Source organism: Panthera uncia, chromosome A2 (assembly GCF_023721935.1).
Source record: "Panthera uncia isolate 11264 chromosome A2, Puncia_PCG_1.0, whole genome shotgun sequence".
Taxonomy (NCBI): domain Eukaryota; kingdom Metazoa; phylum Chordata; class Mammalia; order Carnivora; family Felidae; genus Panthera; species Panthera uncia.
Genome location: NC_064816.1, coordinates 78,535,308 through 78,553,984, shown reverse-complemented (window position 1 = coordinate 78,553,984; position 18,677 = coordinate 78,535,308). Strand labels below are relative to the sequence as shown.

Here is an 18,677-nt window from a genome sequence, read left to right as displayed (position 1 = left end):
AAAGAAAGAAAGAAAGAAAGAAAGAAAGAAAGAAAGAAAGAAAGAAAGAAAATGAAAAAGGGAAACCATGTAGTAGAATTAAGGGTCCAGGGGAAAAAAAACCTTGTATTTATGCTCCAGTGATTTCCAACAAAGATACCAAGGCAATTCAGTGGAGAAGAAGATAGTCTTTTTCAACAATTGGTACAAGAACAATCTTACATACACAGATTATTTCAGATGATTAACTGAAAATGGATTACAGACCTGAATGTTAAAGCTAAAGCTACAATACTTCTAGAAGAAAAATTTTAAAAAACAAAGAAAATCTTTGTGACCTTGACTTAGGCAGAATTCTTACTCAGAGTATCAAAAGCATGATCCATAAAACTGATAGGTTGGACTTCATCAAAATTAAAGGCTTGCATACCTTAAAAGACACCTTAAGAAAATGAAAAGACAAGCCATAAACTGGGGGAAAAAATGAATAAAGACCTGTATTTAGAACAACAGCTAAAGAACTGAAACAACTCAAGAAAATAAAATCAAATCTAACAAAAGGACAAATGATTTGAAAAGACTTTTCATCAGAGGATATATAAGTGGCTAATAGAACATGAAAAGATGTTCAGTTAGTCATTAGGGAAATGCAAGTCAGAACCACAATGAGATACCTCTACACACCCAACTAGAATAACTGTAATCAAAAAGACTGACAATAAAAAGGAACGTGGAGAAACTGGAATGCTCATATATTGCTGGTGGGAAAATAAAATGGTACACAGATACTTTAAACAGTTTAGCAGTTTCTTATAAAGTTAAACATAAGCTACCATAGATCTAGAAATTCCATTCCTGGGTATCTACCCAAAAGAAAGAGAGCCATGTGTCCACACAAAGATTTGTATGGAAATGTTCATGGTAGGATTATTCATAATGTTCATCAACTGGTGAATGGATAAACAATATGTGATATACCCATACAATGAAATATTACTGACTAAAAAGGAATGAACTCATATATGCTACAACACAGATGAATCTCAAAAACATGCTTAGGAAAATCTAGAGACAGAAAGCATTAGTGGTGGCCTGGGGCTAAAGACTGAAAAATGGCCTAAATGATTATTTTAGGTTGATGGAAATGCTCTAAAACTTTACTATGTTGATGACTCTATAAATTTACTAAAAATAACTGAATTGTATATTTAAAGTGGGTAAAGTTTATGGTATGTAAATTATACCTCAATAAAGCTATTTAAAAAAATACTGGTATCCAAACACTGAACATGCTAAACATACAAAGGAAATTGACAACTTACATTATTTTTATGACAGCAAGTAAATATACATCTCTAAGTACAATTGCTTTTAATAACATTTTCCAAATTAAAATGACTAGAAATTTATTGGAAACTGACTTATCAATCCTTCAATAATTTAAAAGGAAAAAAAGACACTGCTAGTTTGACTATATAGCACAATGAATAAGAGCTCAGGATTCAGAGCAAGGTGTCTCAACCTCAGCACCCCTGACATTTTGGCCTTGAATAATTCTTTGCTGTGGAGAGGGTGTAGCCTCTGTGTTATATAGGATGCAGGAGCATCCTTAGCCTCTACCCACTAGATGCCAGTAGCAGCATGCCCATTCCGTATCCCAGTTGTGACAACCAAAATGTTTCCAGACTTGCTAAATGTCTCTTTTAGGGGCAAAATCACCCTAGTGGAGAACCAGTGCTCTGAATATAAATTCTCATTGACTCTGTTAGCTGTGTCACAAGCTATTTAATCTATGTCTCAGTTTCCCATCTGCAAAGTGGCACATAATACCTACACCTCAAAGTTTTGTGATTATGGCAAATAATACATTTACTACAGAAACTGACAATACAAATCAGGGTTTCTATTTTTTAGAGGGGCAATTTAGAAGCACACCAGTGAACTTCCCCTGCTACCTCTATTTAAAATTGTTAAGCTTTCTATTCTCAGTTTTCTCTACATGCCTAATCCCCACTGTATTATCCTCAATACCGCTAATCACCATATGACAGATCATGTATGTTATTTGTATTCACTGTACATTACCTTAACTAGAATATAAACACCACAAGGGCAGGGATTATTGCCAGTTTGTTTTCTATGGAATCTCTAGCATACAGTATATGCTCAAATTTTTTTGTGGAATGAATAAATAAAATATAACTTAAGAAAATAGAAACCTAGAGCTGTTTAAGACTCATTTGCCCAGATGCCAGAAAAAGAAAGAAGAGAAAATGTGTTTTTAAAAGAATGTGCATTGGGACTCCTGGGTGGCTCGGTTGGTTAAGCATCTGATTTTGGCTCAGACTATGATCTTGCAGTTCGTGAGTTCAAGCCCCACATCAGGAGCTCGAGCCCGCTTCAAGGGAGCTTGAGCCCTGCTTCAGGCTCTGCATTCTCTCTCCCTCTCTCTCTGCCCCTTGCTCACTCTCCCAAAAATAAATAAATAAAATAGCATCCCTCTAAAAAAAAAAGAGAGAGAGACAGAGAAAGAGAGAGAGAGACAATGTGCATTAATTCCAGAGTACATTAAGAGTATCTCAAGGGGTACCTGAGTGGCTCAGTCAGTTAAACGTCTGACTTCGGCTCAGGTCATGATCTCACGGTTCGTGGGTTCGAGCCCCATGTTGGGCTCTGTGCCGACAGCTCAGAACCTGGAGCTTGCTTTGGATTCTGTGTCTCCCTCTCTCTCTCTGCCCCTCCCCTGCTCATGCTCTGTCTCTCAAAAATAAACAAACATTAAAAAATTTTAAAAAAAGTATCTCGAGATTGGGGTACCTGGGGTGGCTCAGTCGGGTTAAGCGTCTGACTCTGGATTTTGGCTCTGGTCATGATCTAAAGGTTCATGGGATCATGCCCTGCATTGGGCTCTGTGCTGGCAGCTTGGGATTCTCTGTCTCCCTCTCTCTGCCCCTGCCCTGCTCGCACTCTCTGTCTCTGTCTCAACAGAAAAAAAAAAAAAAAAGAGTACCTCGAGATTATCGTGCTTAATAAAAACTATCCAGAAACCCATACCATCCACCATTCTGAGGAAGACTGGTAAGAAAGTAGAGTGTATTTTCAAAATGCTTAATGAGTACTTACTATGTGCTAGGTACAATCCTAAGCATTTTAACATGTATTAACTTATCTAATGATCAAAATAATCATAAAAAGGATTATAATCTTTATCTCTATTTTGCAGATGCAGGGAAAAAGGCACAAAGAGGGTGAGTCCAAAGTCGTATATTTTAAAAATTCTTTTGAGGTTTATTTATTTTGAGAGAGATAGAGACAGTGTGAATGGGGAGGGGCAGAGAGAGAGGGAGAGAGAGAGAATCCCAAGCAGGCTTTGCACTGCCAGTGCAGTCTGACGCGGGGCTCAAACCCACAAAACTGAGATCATGACCTGAGCCGAAACCAAGAGTCGGACGCTAAACCGACTGAGCCACCCAGGCGCCCCCAAAGTCATATAAATAGCAGGTGGTAGAAGCAGGATTTGAACTTCAGAGTCAAAACTCTTCATCATTATACTATGTAAACTTGCCACTTAGTAATTCTGCTAATACTGGCCACCCACAGATCCCACAGCTGAGAATACAGTTGAACAACAACAAGAAAAAGATGAAGGATTAAATGTATGCAAAGAAGACCATGAGAAAGAGAGGGAAGCAGACAAGAGAGGGAAGAGGTCATTTGAAAGAAAGAGATCACGGAAGAAGAAAATTTCAGAAATAGGGACTAGTCAATGGCATCAAAATAGTTAACAGAAAGGGGTAAACACTGAACAAAGTCACCAAATCCAGCATGAAGAAAATCACTGGAAATTTTTTCAAAGACATTTTAGAGAGAACAAGCTTAAAAAAAAACAAAAACAAATTTTTCAAGTATATCTCAATAAGGCTGGAGAAAACAATGAATTAGAGTTGAGGGAATGGTGTCATGGAATGGAGCTGTTTTAAGACAGTTGAAGGGAAAGAAAAAGACTAGTGGCAGCTTTAAGGGACAGCATGCATGATGTAAAGTTTTTATTCTGTAAAATAGGACACATGGAAGTATGCATGCTTTTAGAGTTAAAGGTATTCTGCCGAAAACCATGCTATTTAAGAATACAGTTACATTATTATAATATAATGCTATCAGTCTAAAGTATACTCTCAGAGATACATATTTAGACTACTGAGTACAGCCGACATGCAGGCATGAACCACCTTATGGTTCACTTTTTCATGCATAATTAATGTTCTGATTGTGAACAGGGAATAGATAAGAGTTAATATTTTTGGCATTTTATAAAATTTATTCCATTATACTTACTGAATTATCTATTTCATTTTAACAAAAGAACTTCTTTGAACAGGAGTCCACAAAAGATATTCTTACTTGGATTTTGTATTTAAAAGTAAGTATCAGAATAATTGTGATGCTTAAAGAAAAAAAAAGCAAACAACAAAAACTACTTTCAGAAGGAAGAAAAAGAAGCACAATCACAAATTATTATCTTATAGTGTACCTTACAAAAGAGGTACTAACTCCTTAACAATCAAACTCATTAGGAAGAATAAAACTAGTGTAGGATACAAACTTATTAACATTTCCATTTGTTCTATGAAGGGCATTTCAAACTTACATGGCAGTATGTCCTTATATCTGTTCTTTTTAACATTTTCTTCTTTTTCTCCAGTGGCTGTAGGATAAATCTTTTCTGTTCTATATTTGGTAGACAATCTTCTTAATCGCTTAAAATACAAACAAAAAAATTTAAGTTTATACAAACGTTAATATTTTCAAAATTTTAATGATTTACAAATAGCTCTTTATTGAATTTTGCTAACCCCAATTCCTTATAACTCATTTTCCTATTTTTCCAAGCTCACAGTATTTCCCTATCTCTTAATAATTAACCCTAAGGATAATTGTTTTTTACCCTAACTGCAAACATAAAATTAATACTCCAAACAGCACTCAAAGGGGACACTAAAATAAAAGTAAGAAATTTGTTTAAAGACATCATTAATAAGCTAAGTCAGAATATTTAACTCAGTCCTTAACTTACTCAAGTAATTTTAGTGTTTAACTATGGGTCCCTAAAACCAAGTAAATAATGCGTAAAAGATTATGTACAAGTTTCTTTATTCCTTCCCTCAATAAACCTTGGGCACCCATGATGTGCCAGGCTCCTTCCAAGGCATAAGCTAATAATTACTTATAAGACACTACAAAACAAAGTTCTTTCATATTGAATTGGAAATGTCTAACAAAGACCAATTCTGCTTATTCACTGCATTACAGAAGTGGTTTGTGAGTTAGTGACAAATTCTTACCACATATGGCAGTAGGGATGTTCTTTGGGCTGGAATATTTCTGCGTGTCAGTAATACACTTCCTGCTTTCAGAAGCACTGAAAGTCAGCATTGTGAATTGTTTAAATTCACTACTCAACTACATTGCTGAAATTTAATTTCAAAGGAGCCTACTTTCTTCCAGGCTTAAAGACATATTGAAGGCATTTTGGTTTTACTATTCAACAAATTATTGAATACAAATGAAATGAACAAAGTCTGGTAACATTTAACTTTTTCACCACTTTACTTTTACAACTTGTGATGCTGATATTTAAGCAGTGAAACATTTTTTTAAATCACAGATAGATTATACATAGAATAGTGAGTCTTCTGTTTCTTTGAAAAACCACTAAACTTTATCATGACAATTCTTAGAGACCTAAATCAGGAATACACATTTTTTTCAGTAAGATGAAAAGACTTATTAGAATCCTGTTCTGCACTGGCACAACACTGAAGTTAAATTCCCCACATTTATGATGCTATTTTCTATGGTAATAAAGTTCTCAAAGTAGGATAGGGGAAAAATTATATTTGAAAGTAAATGGGCTGTTGGTGAGGATGTGGGAAAACCAGAACTTTAATACAATGCTGGCAGAAGAAAACATTAACACAACCCCTAACGAGGGTAATTTGGCAATTTTAAATACATATATCCCCTTAACCCAGGAACTGTACTTCTTAAAATCCACCTGCACAGGTGAAATGATATATCATGCACAAAGTTATTTATTGCAGCATTGTTTTAAAACAGCAAAGGACTACAATCAAAAATGTCTATAAATAGAAGACTGACTAAATAGATTCATTTCATTTATACAAGTAAATATGATAATGACTGAAAACCATTAAGAAAGTTCTTTATATATAGTGATATGGAAATACTTCAAAATACATATTAAGTGTAAAAAGCATGGAACACTACAGTGTATATAATATACTACTGTTGGTGTTAAGAATAAAAATATTATTTGCATGTCTTTGTACATGTGCATAAAATATCTCTAGAAGAGAAACTATTAACAAGGTTGTTGTCTATGAAGAAGAAAAATGAATAGCTATAGGAAATGGATGAGAAAGAAACATTACTATATGCCATTTCATACTTATTAGATTATATAAATGTATTGCCTATTCAAAAAATTAAATGTTAAGGGGTGCCTGGTTGGCTCAGTCAGAGGAACATGAGACTTTTGATCTCAGGGTCATCAGTTCAAGCCTCATGTTGGGTGTAGAGATTACTTAAGTAAATAAAACTTAAAAAAATAAAAATAAATGCTACAAAAATTAAAGGAAAATAGAAAAGATTGCTCATGATTTTCTTAATCCACATTAACAAAGATCTTCCCAGTTATGCACATATACATCTTACATATATAATTAGACTCTATAATGTTTTTTTGTTCAAAGATTTTAATTTTGTTATTTATAGTATCTTAATACATCAAAATATTGTATGTGAATGTAACCTACAGAAGGATATCAATCTAAATATTTGCAGAAACACCAGGGGAAAAGGAATGTAACTTAGGTAATAATCACTGAAAAAAATTATAGAACTACAAAGAAAAGGAAGAGGGGATGTATTTAATTATAAAATATGAATACACTTCTGGAATATCTGCTGCAATCACTCCAAGCATTTCTTTTTTCACCTGATGAATTATGTTATTGAGAAATGGGCAAAATAAAGATTTTATGTGAAATGACTTCCTTTTTCATATAATAAAACTTAACACTTTTGTGTACAAATAAGTATCTCATTTGAGTCTGAATTTTTATATATCCAGTTTTCTTGAAGCCTAGCACAACATGGAATGCTTTCTACTTCAAGCTTCCCATGAAGAATGTTCTATTAAAATAAGCCTACAGAAGTAGTGTACTTAAAAAGTTTCATACACATCAGAAATACTCATCTCTGGTGTGGTATAAATAAAACAAAGATGATCTGTTAAACATAAAAACTTTGTACATTAAAAAAAAAAATCAACATCAAAAAAATTCTACCCAAATGTATCAAAAAGGTATCAGGGCGCCTGGGTGGCTCAGTTGGTTAAGCGTCCAACTTAGGCTAGGTCATGATCTCACAGTTCATGGGTTCTCACAGTTCATGTGCTGACAGCTCAGAGCCTGGAGCCTGCTTTGGATTCTGTGTGTGTGTGTGTCTCTCTCTGCCCCTTCCCTGCTCGCGCTCTGTATTCCTCTCTCTCAAAGATAAATAAACATTAAAAACAAAGTTAATATGAGGATAATACCCACACTCAGAAAACAAGCCTCCAAATCTTATCCATCTTTTAAGTCCTGGCTCCATCAAAGTTTCTTATGTCTCTCGTGCAAAAATAATCTTTCCCTTCTGAGTTCTGTTTAGACTATACACATTCTTAAAACACCACTTCCTTCTCTTTATGATAAATATATAAAGAGAATACACTTTACTTCCCCTACTAAACTGTAAGCTCTGTGAGTACAAGATTATAGTCACATTGATATTTAAGGCCCTGTACCCCTAGAACATATTAAATGCTTACATGTTAAATAAATTAAATTTAGAATAAGATTTGAATGCTGGCCTAGACAAAAAATGTTGTTGTTTTAATATATCATAATTAACATCCAAATAGTGCTTGAAGTAGAGATAGCACCAAACCTCATTTAACTACATGAAATGGAAGTATCTACACATGCAATTTCATTTTAACTTCCTGACCACCAATTCCATTTTCTCTAAGTGAAATTAATTACTAGGAAATTAATTAATTGAGAAACATGTTGTAAATACTAAGGCATCTTATTCGTAAGTAGAGTGCATGTGACAGACTGTGTGAAAATAGCATTAAGGAAAACACTAATAAAATAATTCATTCATTAAGCTTAATAATTATTTAATATAATCCTAAAGCAAGAAAGTACTTTGAATCATTGACTATCCTAATTGGGCGAAAATATAGCTAATTGGCATATTTACATAGGCTTATAAATACCAAACCTTGTGTCATATTTTCTTTTCTTTATGCAAACAAAACTAAAGGCCTTTAAGAAAGATTTCCAATTGTCTATCCTTAAACATCTTGAAAAAGTCACAAAATAAATTCTTTTAAATAATTTCTTATCTCAGAATTACTGTCCTAAGAGGCAAATCTGATCATTTAAATTTTAGTCCCTCACTTAAAAATCCTCCAGTGGGTCTATTAGCTCCAAGAGAAACTACCAATTCCTTTTTTAATTATAACACATTTTGAATGCTGCCTGTCCAGTTTCCTAGCTTCTTTTTATAACACTCTCTTAGAGTTTGATGCTTCAGCCATGTAGAATCACTTACCACCACCATTGCCACAAGCAACCCTTCACTCCTCAACATCACAGTTTGACAATTTTTACTCTTGCTGGTGAGTTAATAGTAGGACTCTGGCTAACGTGTCATTTCCTTTGTGGAGCTTTCTCAAACCTTTCCTTAATAGCTCCTCAGCTTCCAGCACTGAATAGTCAACAATACATTACCCTATTACCACTTGTGAGATTCAATCTTATATGTCTCATCCACTGAACTATAAAACTGAAGGCAGAGACTAGACTATCTTATTGGACTTTAGAGACCAATGAATTATGTATATGACCAAGATCTAATGCAAATAACATTAAAAATAGGTAATTCATTTCTTTATTGAGCTTTCTTAGACAAGTCATACAGATGTCTCTAATACATTATAATTAAAAAAAATTTTTTTTAACATTTATTTATTATTGAGACAGAGAGAGACAGAGCATGAGCATGGGAGGGGCAGAGACAGGGGGAGACACAGACTCTGAAGCAGGCTCCAGGCTCTGAGCTATTAGCACAGAGGCTGACACAGGGTTCAAACTCACAAACCGTGAGATCATGACCTGAGCCAAAGTCAGACGCTTAATTGTCCTGAGCCACCCAGGAGCCCCTCTAATACATTATAATTTTTAACACAAACAAAACCCAAATTTAATATTCACTTTGTTTTAAAGTTCCAAATTATTTTCTCTTTCCTTCTTTTTTCTTTTTTTTTTGACATTTAAAAATTTTTTATTTTTAATGTTTATTTTTGAGAGACAGAGAGAGACAGAACATGAGTGGGGGAAGGGCAGACAGAGGGAGACACAGAATCAAAAGCAGGCTCCAGGCTCTGAGCTGCCATCACAGAACCCAATGCAGGGCTTGAACTCATGAGCCGTGAGATCATGGCCTGAGCCGAAGTCCAACGCTTAACCAACTGAGCCACCCAGGTGCCCCATCCTATGAACATTTTAATAGTGAGGTTTGGGGCTCTGTAGGACCTTGGTGGAGTCCTACCTTCCTCCCTGCCCCTCATATCCCACTACACAGGCACTGCCTCCTCCCTCACCCCCCACCACCCCCCACACCAGGGCACACTTTCATAAGAAAGAAAATACTTGAATGTCTTCTCACTCAGTTACCTTTTTGTGAGAACAGATCTTTTTTTTATTTTTTTCTTTTTAAGTTTTTTTTTACTTATTTTGAGAGAGACAGAGACAGCGTAAGTCGAGGAGCGGCAGAGAGAGAGGGAGAGAGAATCCCAAGCAGGCTCCACACTGTCAGCCCAGAGCCCAATGCGGGACTCAAACCCAACAAGCTGTGAAATCATGGCTTGAGCTGAAAGCAAGAGTCAGACACTTAAACGACTGAGCCACCCAGGCACTCCTCTATTTCTTAAAACACAAAAATTTTACTTCCTTAATCCTAAATCAATAAACTTATTCTCAAAGGCTTCTAAAAGTCACATGCAATAGAACTATGCTCTTTTTAGATATCCATTTGTGTGTCAAGATTTGAGTTCCTTAACAAAGTAGAACAGTTTCACTGTTTATCAAAGACTTTAAGCTAATGAGTATGTGTTGTGTGCTGTTTGTTGTATCTGTCCAGTCAAACAGCTGTATACCGGACTGTCCACTGGGTGTCTCATGAGCATTACAAACATGTCCAAGTGGCACTACCATTCAACAGTTGTTCAAGCCTAAAAGCTAGGAATCATCCTTGATTCCTTCCTTTACTCTCTCCTACAACATCCAATCCATCATCAAGTTGTGTTACCTTCAGGTCTAAAAAATATCTAATTCTCTTCAGATTCACTGAACACTTAGAATTCATAATACATTGAGACAAGAAAAGTATTAAACTTAATTGTTGGCTGGATTTTATATCAGGACAATTAAGAAAAAAATGGACACAAAAAGTAATAGAGCTAAAATGGAAATTAAGCTAACTCAAATTATTTTGGGAATAAAATGGAATATAAATAAATTAAATATTGGAGCTCAAGACTTCTCTTGCTATTACCAGGCCACACACTATGGTGCCAAATTCCTCAATGTCAACACTTAAAAAACAGTATGAGTTCCAAAAGACAATAATTTTAGTAAATATGCACACAAGAATATACAAATCATAAAACTGTACTTCAAGGTGAAATCAAAATGAAATCATACTTTAAGCTTAAAAGTTATATTGTAGCAAAATACAAGAATACCTAACACATAAAATAGTAGTGCATTTGCCACTATTCTGAAAAATTTCTGAAGCAATTACTGGAGAATCTATCTGAATTTTAAAAGGTATGGAACTTGGCAAACAGTTGGAACTAAATAATAACTGTTAAATGAAGAGATTCACCTGGTTTTATACCTGAAATATTTAACTGTCCTGTTACTACAAGTTGTATGATCATTAAGTCAAAATATTTTTTAAGCCCAAATACAAAGTAACAGCAACAAGTAGTAAAATCATAGGATTTTCCACTAAAACTATACCATCTCTAACCAGCTTTTCTTAAATCTTTACAAACCTATTTATATAAAAATATGCATATTACTAATACCTGTTACAAGCAACTAAAAAAACCAAAAGGTCTTTAAACTATACATCTGCAATGCCTACCTTTAAGTGTAAAATATGCAACTCTGCCTTTCAAAATTCATCTTCCTATCTTTGCTCATGCTTTACCTGCTGCTGTATAACAGACTAAATTGTCTACCATTCTTTTTCAGATACCAAAGCTATGCCTTCTCATTTGAAGCTAAGTTAGGATTGATAGTAAAGGGCACATTGTGAAGTAGGGGCCAATCATATGGGTCTTTAGGTAACAAAAAGATTTTATTCTTTGTTCTTGTTGATTTCAATGCTTAAGTTATTTCCCTCGTAGTATACACCAAACAAACTCCTTGCTTTCTTCTAGATCACTACAGAAATTGTCTTGCTAAAACATTTCCTGAGACTACTCCTGGCACCAACCTCCATCTTCCACTTCCTCCCAAAGTGCTTCCTCATCGCTACCCACAGCCCTTTATATACGCGTCTAATCTAGAACATAGCACAATCTACAACAGTTAATATGCCATCAGAACATGGATTCCCTGAAAATGCACACCCTGTCTTCTTATTCTATTAATACCAGCTACTACCAGCATAACCCATGACAAATAGTAGTAATTTAGATCTTCTCCAGTGTTAATGTCCAAAGAAAATGAATACAAATTAGAATTGACCAGTATACTTACGAAACAAATTTCTCTGCCCTCTTACACTTCATTATCACTTCACAATGGGACAGCTTTGAGTCAGAGAAGCTGGGATTCAATTCCTATATCCATCAATTACTAGCAAAGGAGAACTCAACGTAGCACCTTTATAACCCTTTCTGAAGGGGTAAGCAGTAGACCTTAATTTTGAGAACTTGTTTTAAAATAAACCTCTGCACTACAGACTTATATTTTAAAATAATAAATATGGCAAGCATAAAAACTAAAAGAAAATAAAAGTTATAGAAAATTCACAATAGTCTATAATCGTTTTTTGCACAGCCTAGACAGCAAGCAAAAATTTTCCTTAAAGGAAAGCCTCCTGCTCTTGGGTCAGAAGAGAAAATACAGTGCTTTCTCAAGATGGAAGTAAGTTAGGAGGATGTATGCAAGTTTATCCTCTCTCTACCTCCAAATTATATTCTTGTGGAAATAAAGTAGAAGTCCATTTGAATGACGAGGACAATAGTTTTGTGATATATACTAATGTTACTGAAATGAAGATATTTAATACAACAAATGGAAAAGAAAAGAGTTCCCAGGTTTGATTACTTTGTTTCTACACACAAGTTCTTACCTTTTCTTTCATCTCTTCCTCAATCATTCTGGTCCTCTAACCATTTAACTCATGAAACTGTTGGCTCCAGATTTTACAGGTCAATCCCAAATTCAAGTGTTTTGTTCCATTGTCTCCACAGCAAATTGCTCAAAAATTCCAAAATTTGGGTATTAAACCTATGGCCTCTGACCATGCCACCCTTCATCTATCTGGTAATGTGTCTTGATTTAAGCAAACACTGTCACTTCAGTCCCCATTACCCTTTAGTTTACACTGGAAAATACTTTGCCAAGCTCAGACTCTTAAAGTGTTCCAAAGCAATCTATCACCAACCTCATTATTCCATAACATAGACTATGAACCATACAGTAAAATTGAGAATACTGAGCTCCAGCTTTAACACATTAAGCCATAATAATATCAACTGTCCAACTAAAAAATTAAGGAAGACCCCCAAATTAATAGCATGGTTACAGAATTTTTACTTATCTTTGCAAAAACAAATACAGCACAGGAAGAGTCACCTTAGAAGTTTAACAGAGTTCAATACATATTTACCACTATATGGAAATAAATTATTTTTTGCTAGGCTACACTGCTTCAAAGCTGTGGTCAACAGACCACAGTTTTAAAGAAAAACTGGCACTTCCTAGTGAACCATTAACTCCTGAACCCCTTAAAATTTTCATTCTTCCCTTTACCACTTCTACTGAAACTTTTATGAAGTCACCAAAAATATCCAAATGACACCAAAATCTCAAAGCCTTAATTCCTATTAAGTATTTAACAAAGATGATCCTCCCCTTTTAAAAACTCCTTTCTTAGATCCATGAAGCAAGGGTCCCTTGATTTTCCTTTTACCCTGCTAATTACACCTTTCTGGTTCCTCTGCTTCCCAAATCCTAAATGTTGTGTTCTCTTAGGGAACTGTTCTCTCCTCAGATTTCATCTTTTAGCGAGGTTATCCCCTACCTATTGTGACTTTAACAAGTACATTTATGAAGATCCAAAAATTTCTATTTCTATCCTGACTTTTCTCTTCAGTTCTAGTTCCATATTCAAACTGCTTATTGAACATCCCCCAAAGCAATTCAAACCTAACTAGATAAAAAGAAATCTACCTGACTTTTCAAATGCTTCTATGTCTCTTTCTTTTCATGGCACCTCTACCCTCCTTACCTCTTCAGCCTTAAGAACTCCTAGTAGTTTTGGGCTTTCCCCCCTTTATCTATCTGACTTGTTTCCTCTCACACCCCATCAATTTCAATTTCTGAAGAATCCACCTCAGTAAGTATCTCCTAAACCTGGCCTTTACTTTCTAGGATGGAGACAAAAAGTTGTTTTCATATAGGATACAGGTTACTTAATTTTCTTTCCTTTAATTACACTGTTTCAATTAAAAATAAAAAGATTTAAGAAATCCTTTGAATGAGGGAAAAGAACAAACTTAGTGGGCATAACAAAATAAATACTATAATTAACATTATTTATGTAATAATTACTTTTTGAATATGATAAACTAATTACATTAATTAATACATGTCAAGGAGTAAAGGCAGAAGAAATGCATTTTTTAACCATGCATGTAAAGCACCCTACATAGCACCTAGCATAGAGCATACCTTTAAATACAGAAAAATTGAGGGGTGCTTGCATGGCTCAGTTAGTTAAGCATCTGACTTTGGCTCAGGTCATGATCTTGTGGTTCATGAATTCGAGGCCCACGTTGAGCTCTGTGCTGACAGCTCAGAGCCTGGACCCTGCTTTGGATTCTGAGTTTTTTAAACAGGAACTGGAGCTGATAATGAGCACTGTGATCTCAAATATCTCACTCCAGTACGGCACCAAATTGCCTCTCTCTCTCTGCCCCTTCCCCACTTGCACTCCATCTCTCTCAAAAATGAATAAACGTTAAAAAAAAATTAAATACAGAAAAACTGACATGAGTATGTAAGATTTATTAATAAATGAGGAATTTAACAGAAAATTTTCATTAGCTGCTTCAGATTGGCTGAATTGGCAGACACCAAATTATCTTTATTTGTATATTCAAATATACTGCCAAATTTTTATTCTTAAAAAGCAATTTAAGGGGCACCTGGGTGGGTCAGTCAGTTAAGTGTCTGACTCTTGATTTCAGCTCACAGTTCGTGAGTTCAAGCCCCACACTGGGCTCTGCGCTGACAGTGCAGACAGAGCTGCTTGGGATTTTCTCTCTCCTTCTTTCTCTCTGCCCCTCCCCTCCCCTCTCTCAAAATAAATAAACAAACATTAAAAAATATAGCAAAAAAAAAAAAAAGCAATTTAGTCAAATTTTGTGTGTACCCTAAGATTTGGTGCCATACTGGAGTGAGATATTTGAGATCACAGTGCTCATTACCAGCTCCAGTTCCTGTTTAAAAAACTCAGAAAGCAATTTTTAACTGTACATTGCAAGTCTATTTAGACCCATTAGACAAATCATAAGCCAAATTCTAAAATGGTAGAATAAACTGTCATCGACATTCTAATTCTTCCATTATTAATCTACACAGAAACCACATAAGCCCTAATTGTTATATATATATATATATATATATATATATATATATCCAAAAGCTTGAAAATTACCTAGCAAACCAGAGTAAGTTTACAAGCTGTATTTTTGCACCTTCTCATTTCAACTCCCCAAGTCTAGTAATAACTAAAGCATTACTATTGAAGGATCTGTTGTGCCAATTTTTCCTATCAATGCATAAAAATGTTCTTGTTTAATAAAAGGTATTTATGTTTTAAGATATAAAAAATTAAGTGTAATGAAGGATCTACTTTAACACAATCATTACCATTTTTCAAAAAGGAGAGACTAAGCAGAGATAAAGTCACGTTAGATTGCCAAACTTTTGTCTGTACTATTAGGTTTTAAATTTGTAATAGAAGCACAGTTTGGCAACTCCTCAAAAGGTTAAATATACAGTTAACATATAACCCAGCAACTCCACTCCTAGGTATATGCCCAAGAGAACTGAAAACATAACTCTGCATAAAAACTTGTACACAAACGTTCAAAACAGCATTATTCATAAAAGCCAAAATGGGAAACAGCTCAAATGTCTGTCAAATGATGAATAAACAAAATATGGTATATTCATACAATGGAATATTGTTTAGCCATAAAAAGGAATGAAGTACTGATAACATACTCAACAGATCAATCTTGAAAACATTATATTAAGATATACAAAAAGCATATATGATTCCATTTATATGAAATGTTCACAATAGGAAAATCAATAGAGGCAGAAAGTAGATTAGTGGTTACCACAGTATTGGAGAGAGGGGGAAATAAGATGTTACTGGTAATGGGAATGGGGTTTCTCTTGATGAAATGTTCTGAAACTAGATAGTAATGACAGATGCCAGCTTTGTGACTATACTAAAAACCACCAAAATATGCATTTTAAAGATGTGCATTTTTATGGTATATACGAATTAATCTCAATATATGTGAATTTGCCTCAACAAAGCTATAAAAAAATTTATAAAAAATTTATTAAAAAGTTATAAAAATCCTTAAAAGGAGGTTAATAGGAATTATTAGCAGCATCAGAGCATGCTAACCAAGGCATCCAGTCCCATCCAGTAGTAAGGAATATCCATCCTCCTCAAAATGAGTCTTACTCAGCCTCTGTTCTTCACTACAGACATTCTCATTAGAACATTAATTTGACAGAGTCAAGCATAACAAGACTGCAGAATCTGGTCTACACAGGGTAACACAAAAAAATCACAATTAGGTCTACTAGAAACTTGTGCCAGTGAACTTAGCACACAACTCTTTCAGGGAAGGATAGGTAAGTATGATGAATAAGAAAGATAAAAATGGGGGCACCTGGGTGGCTCAGTTGGTTAAGGGTCCTACTTCAGCCTAGGTCATGATCTCACCGTTGCCGAGTCCAAGCCCCACATCAGGCTCTGTGCTGACAGCTCGGAGCGTGGAGCTTGTTTCAGATTCTGTCTCTCTTTCTCTCTCTCTCTCTCTCTGCCCCTTCCTCACTCATGCTCTGTCTCTCTCTCTCTCTCTCTCTCTCTCTCAAAAATAAACATGAAATACGTTTTAAAAAAAGATAAAAAATGGAGTTTTTAACATGACTTGATGTCCAAACCACACTAATGAAGCTAGCCAATGAATGTGGAAGACTGGATATTTAAGAGAGGAAGACAGTAAGCAGAAAATGGTGAGGGAGAGAGGGAATAATTAGTAAGCTAAGATTAGAGTTAAAGTCTAAACTCTATCACTTCTATAACTCTAACCCAAGGTCAAGAAAGACTCAAATAAAAATTTAAACCTAAACCTGGGTAATTAAACAAATACATTGTTCTTAAAGTTTCAGTTTATTTCTCTGCATAAATAAATTGGAGATTATTTTTTATACTAAACATTCAGATTCCTTGCAAAAAGTATTTGATTCTGACATTGTTTTAGACTTAGTCCTGAAGGCCAGACCACCCTACTAATGAAGATATGTGCACCCCAAGTTACCAAGGGCATGATTTGATCTTCAAATATCTCTTTGTAATAATGATAAACAGTGTTCCTCTTTCTTCCAACATGTAAAACCCAACACAAATAATATCTTACATAAATATACAAACTTATGCTATAGAGGAAATACATGACTAAAAATAACTTAAAAATATAATCTAGAATGGGTTTCTTAACTTTTTTTGAGTTTATTTATTTATTTTGAGATAGAGAAAGAGCGTGTGCATGTGCATGAGCACAGCGGGGGAGGGGCAGAGAGAGAGAGAGAGAGAGGGAGGGAGGGAGGGAGGGCGAGAAAGAGAATACCAAGCAGGCTCTGCATTGTCAACACAGAGCCTGATGTGGGGTTCAAATTCACAAACTGTGAGATCATGACCTGAGCCAATATCAAGAGTTGGACACTTAACCAACTGCACCACCACCCAGGTGCCCCAGGTTTCTTAACTTTTTTAAGAAAAACATACAAAAGAAGCAAAAATTTTAAATAAAAGATGCAATATTTTGACAGCTTTTGAAACTGGGGTCAAAGTCACTGAAAAGAATATACTTTAAGAAGAAACTTTACTGGGGTGCCTGGGTGGCTCAGTCGGTTAAGCGTCCGACTTCAGCTCAGGTCATGATCTCACGGTCCGTGAGTTCGAGCCCCGCGTTGGGCTCTGTGTTGACAGCTCAGAGCCTGGAGCCTGCTTCAGATTCTGTGCCTCCCTCTCTCTCTGACCCTCCCCCGTTCACGCTCTCTCTCTGTCTCAAAAATAAATAAACATTAAAAAAAAAAAAAAGACGAAACTTTACTGAGTCAAGCAGAAGATATGTCAACCTGTTTAACAGTCCTATGAGGAAAAATGATAAATAACTGAAACTTCAGCTGATTATAAGAACTATTAATTAAACTAGAAATATGATGCCACATAACTATCCTGCATAAGAGCGTTTTACTTTAAAAATGAATCATAAATTTTGTTTTATTATAATTGGTAACTTTTATAAACTGATGCTTCTCTCTGCTAAAGATGGATATATAGAAATATCTTGATATAAAGAACTCCCACAACTCAACAACAAAAAAACCAAACACCGTAATTAAAAAATGGGCAAAGCACTGGGTAGATACTTCTCCAAAGAAAATATACAAATAACCAACACGAATGTGATTAGATGCTCAACACCACTAATCAGCAGGGAAATGCAAATCAAAACACAATGACATATTATCTGACAACCCATTACAATGGCTACTATCAAAAAAATAAAGTAAGTGTAGGGGGACTGTGGAGAAACTGGAATCCTTATGACTACTGGAAGTGTAAAATGGTACAGCCATTACGAAACACAGTATGGCAGTCCCTCAAAAAACTGTAACTTGACATTATCAGATGGTCCACTATTTCCACCTCTGGGGATATATCCAAAAGAATTACAAGCAGAGTCTTGAACAGAAACGTGTACACTCATGTTCTTAGCAACATTATTCATGATAGCCAAGAGGTGGAAGTAAACCAAATGTCCACTGATGGACAAATGGATAAACAAAGTGTGGTACACATCTACAATGGAATATTATTCAGCCTTAAAAGGGAAGGAAATTTCAACACATGCTAAAACATGGATGAACTTTGAGAACATTATTCTAGTTGAAATAACGAGAATATTGTAAGTAAATAAGGTACTTACAAAGTCTTAAAAATAAAAA

At 35.0% G+C, this 18,677-nt stretch overlaps 1 protein-coding gene and 1 pseudogene across 2 annotated transcripts in view; one reads left to right on the top strand and one right to left on the bottom strand.

Annotated features, from left to right (window-relative positions):
- LOC125930804 (transcription factor BTF3-like) overlaps positions 1-3,634 on the top strand; it is a 4,859-nt pseudogene extending 1,225 nt beyond the window's left edge.
- PTPN12 (protein tyrosine phosphatase non-receptor type 12) overlaps positions 1-18,677 on the bottom strand; it is a 112,444-nt gene that overhangs the window by 66,070 nt on the left and 27,697 nt on the right. For both annotated transcript variants that reach the window (XM_049642852.1, XM_049642853.1), the window contains exon 2: positions 4,628-4,736. In XM_049642852.1, coding sequence (XP_049498809.1) covers positions 4,628-4,736 — 109 coding nt within the window. The remainder of the gene's footprint in view (positions 1-4,627; positions 4,737-18,677) is intronic.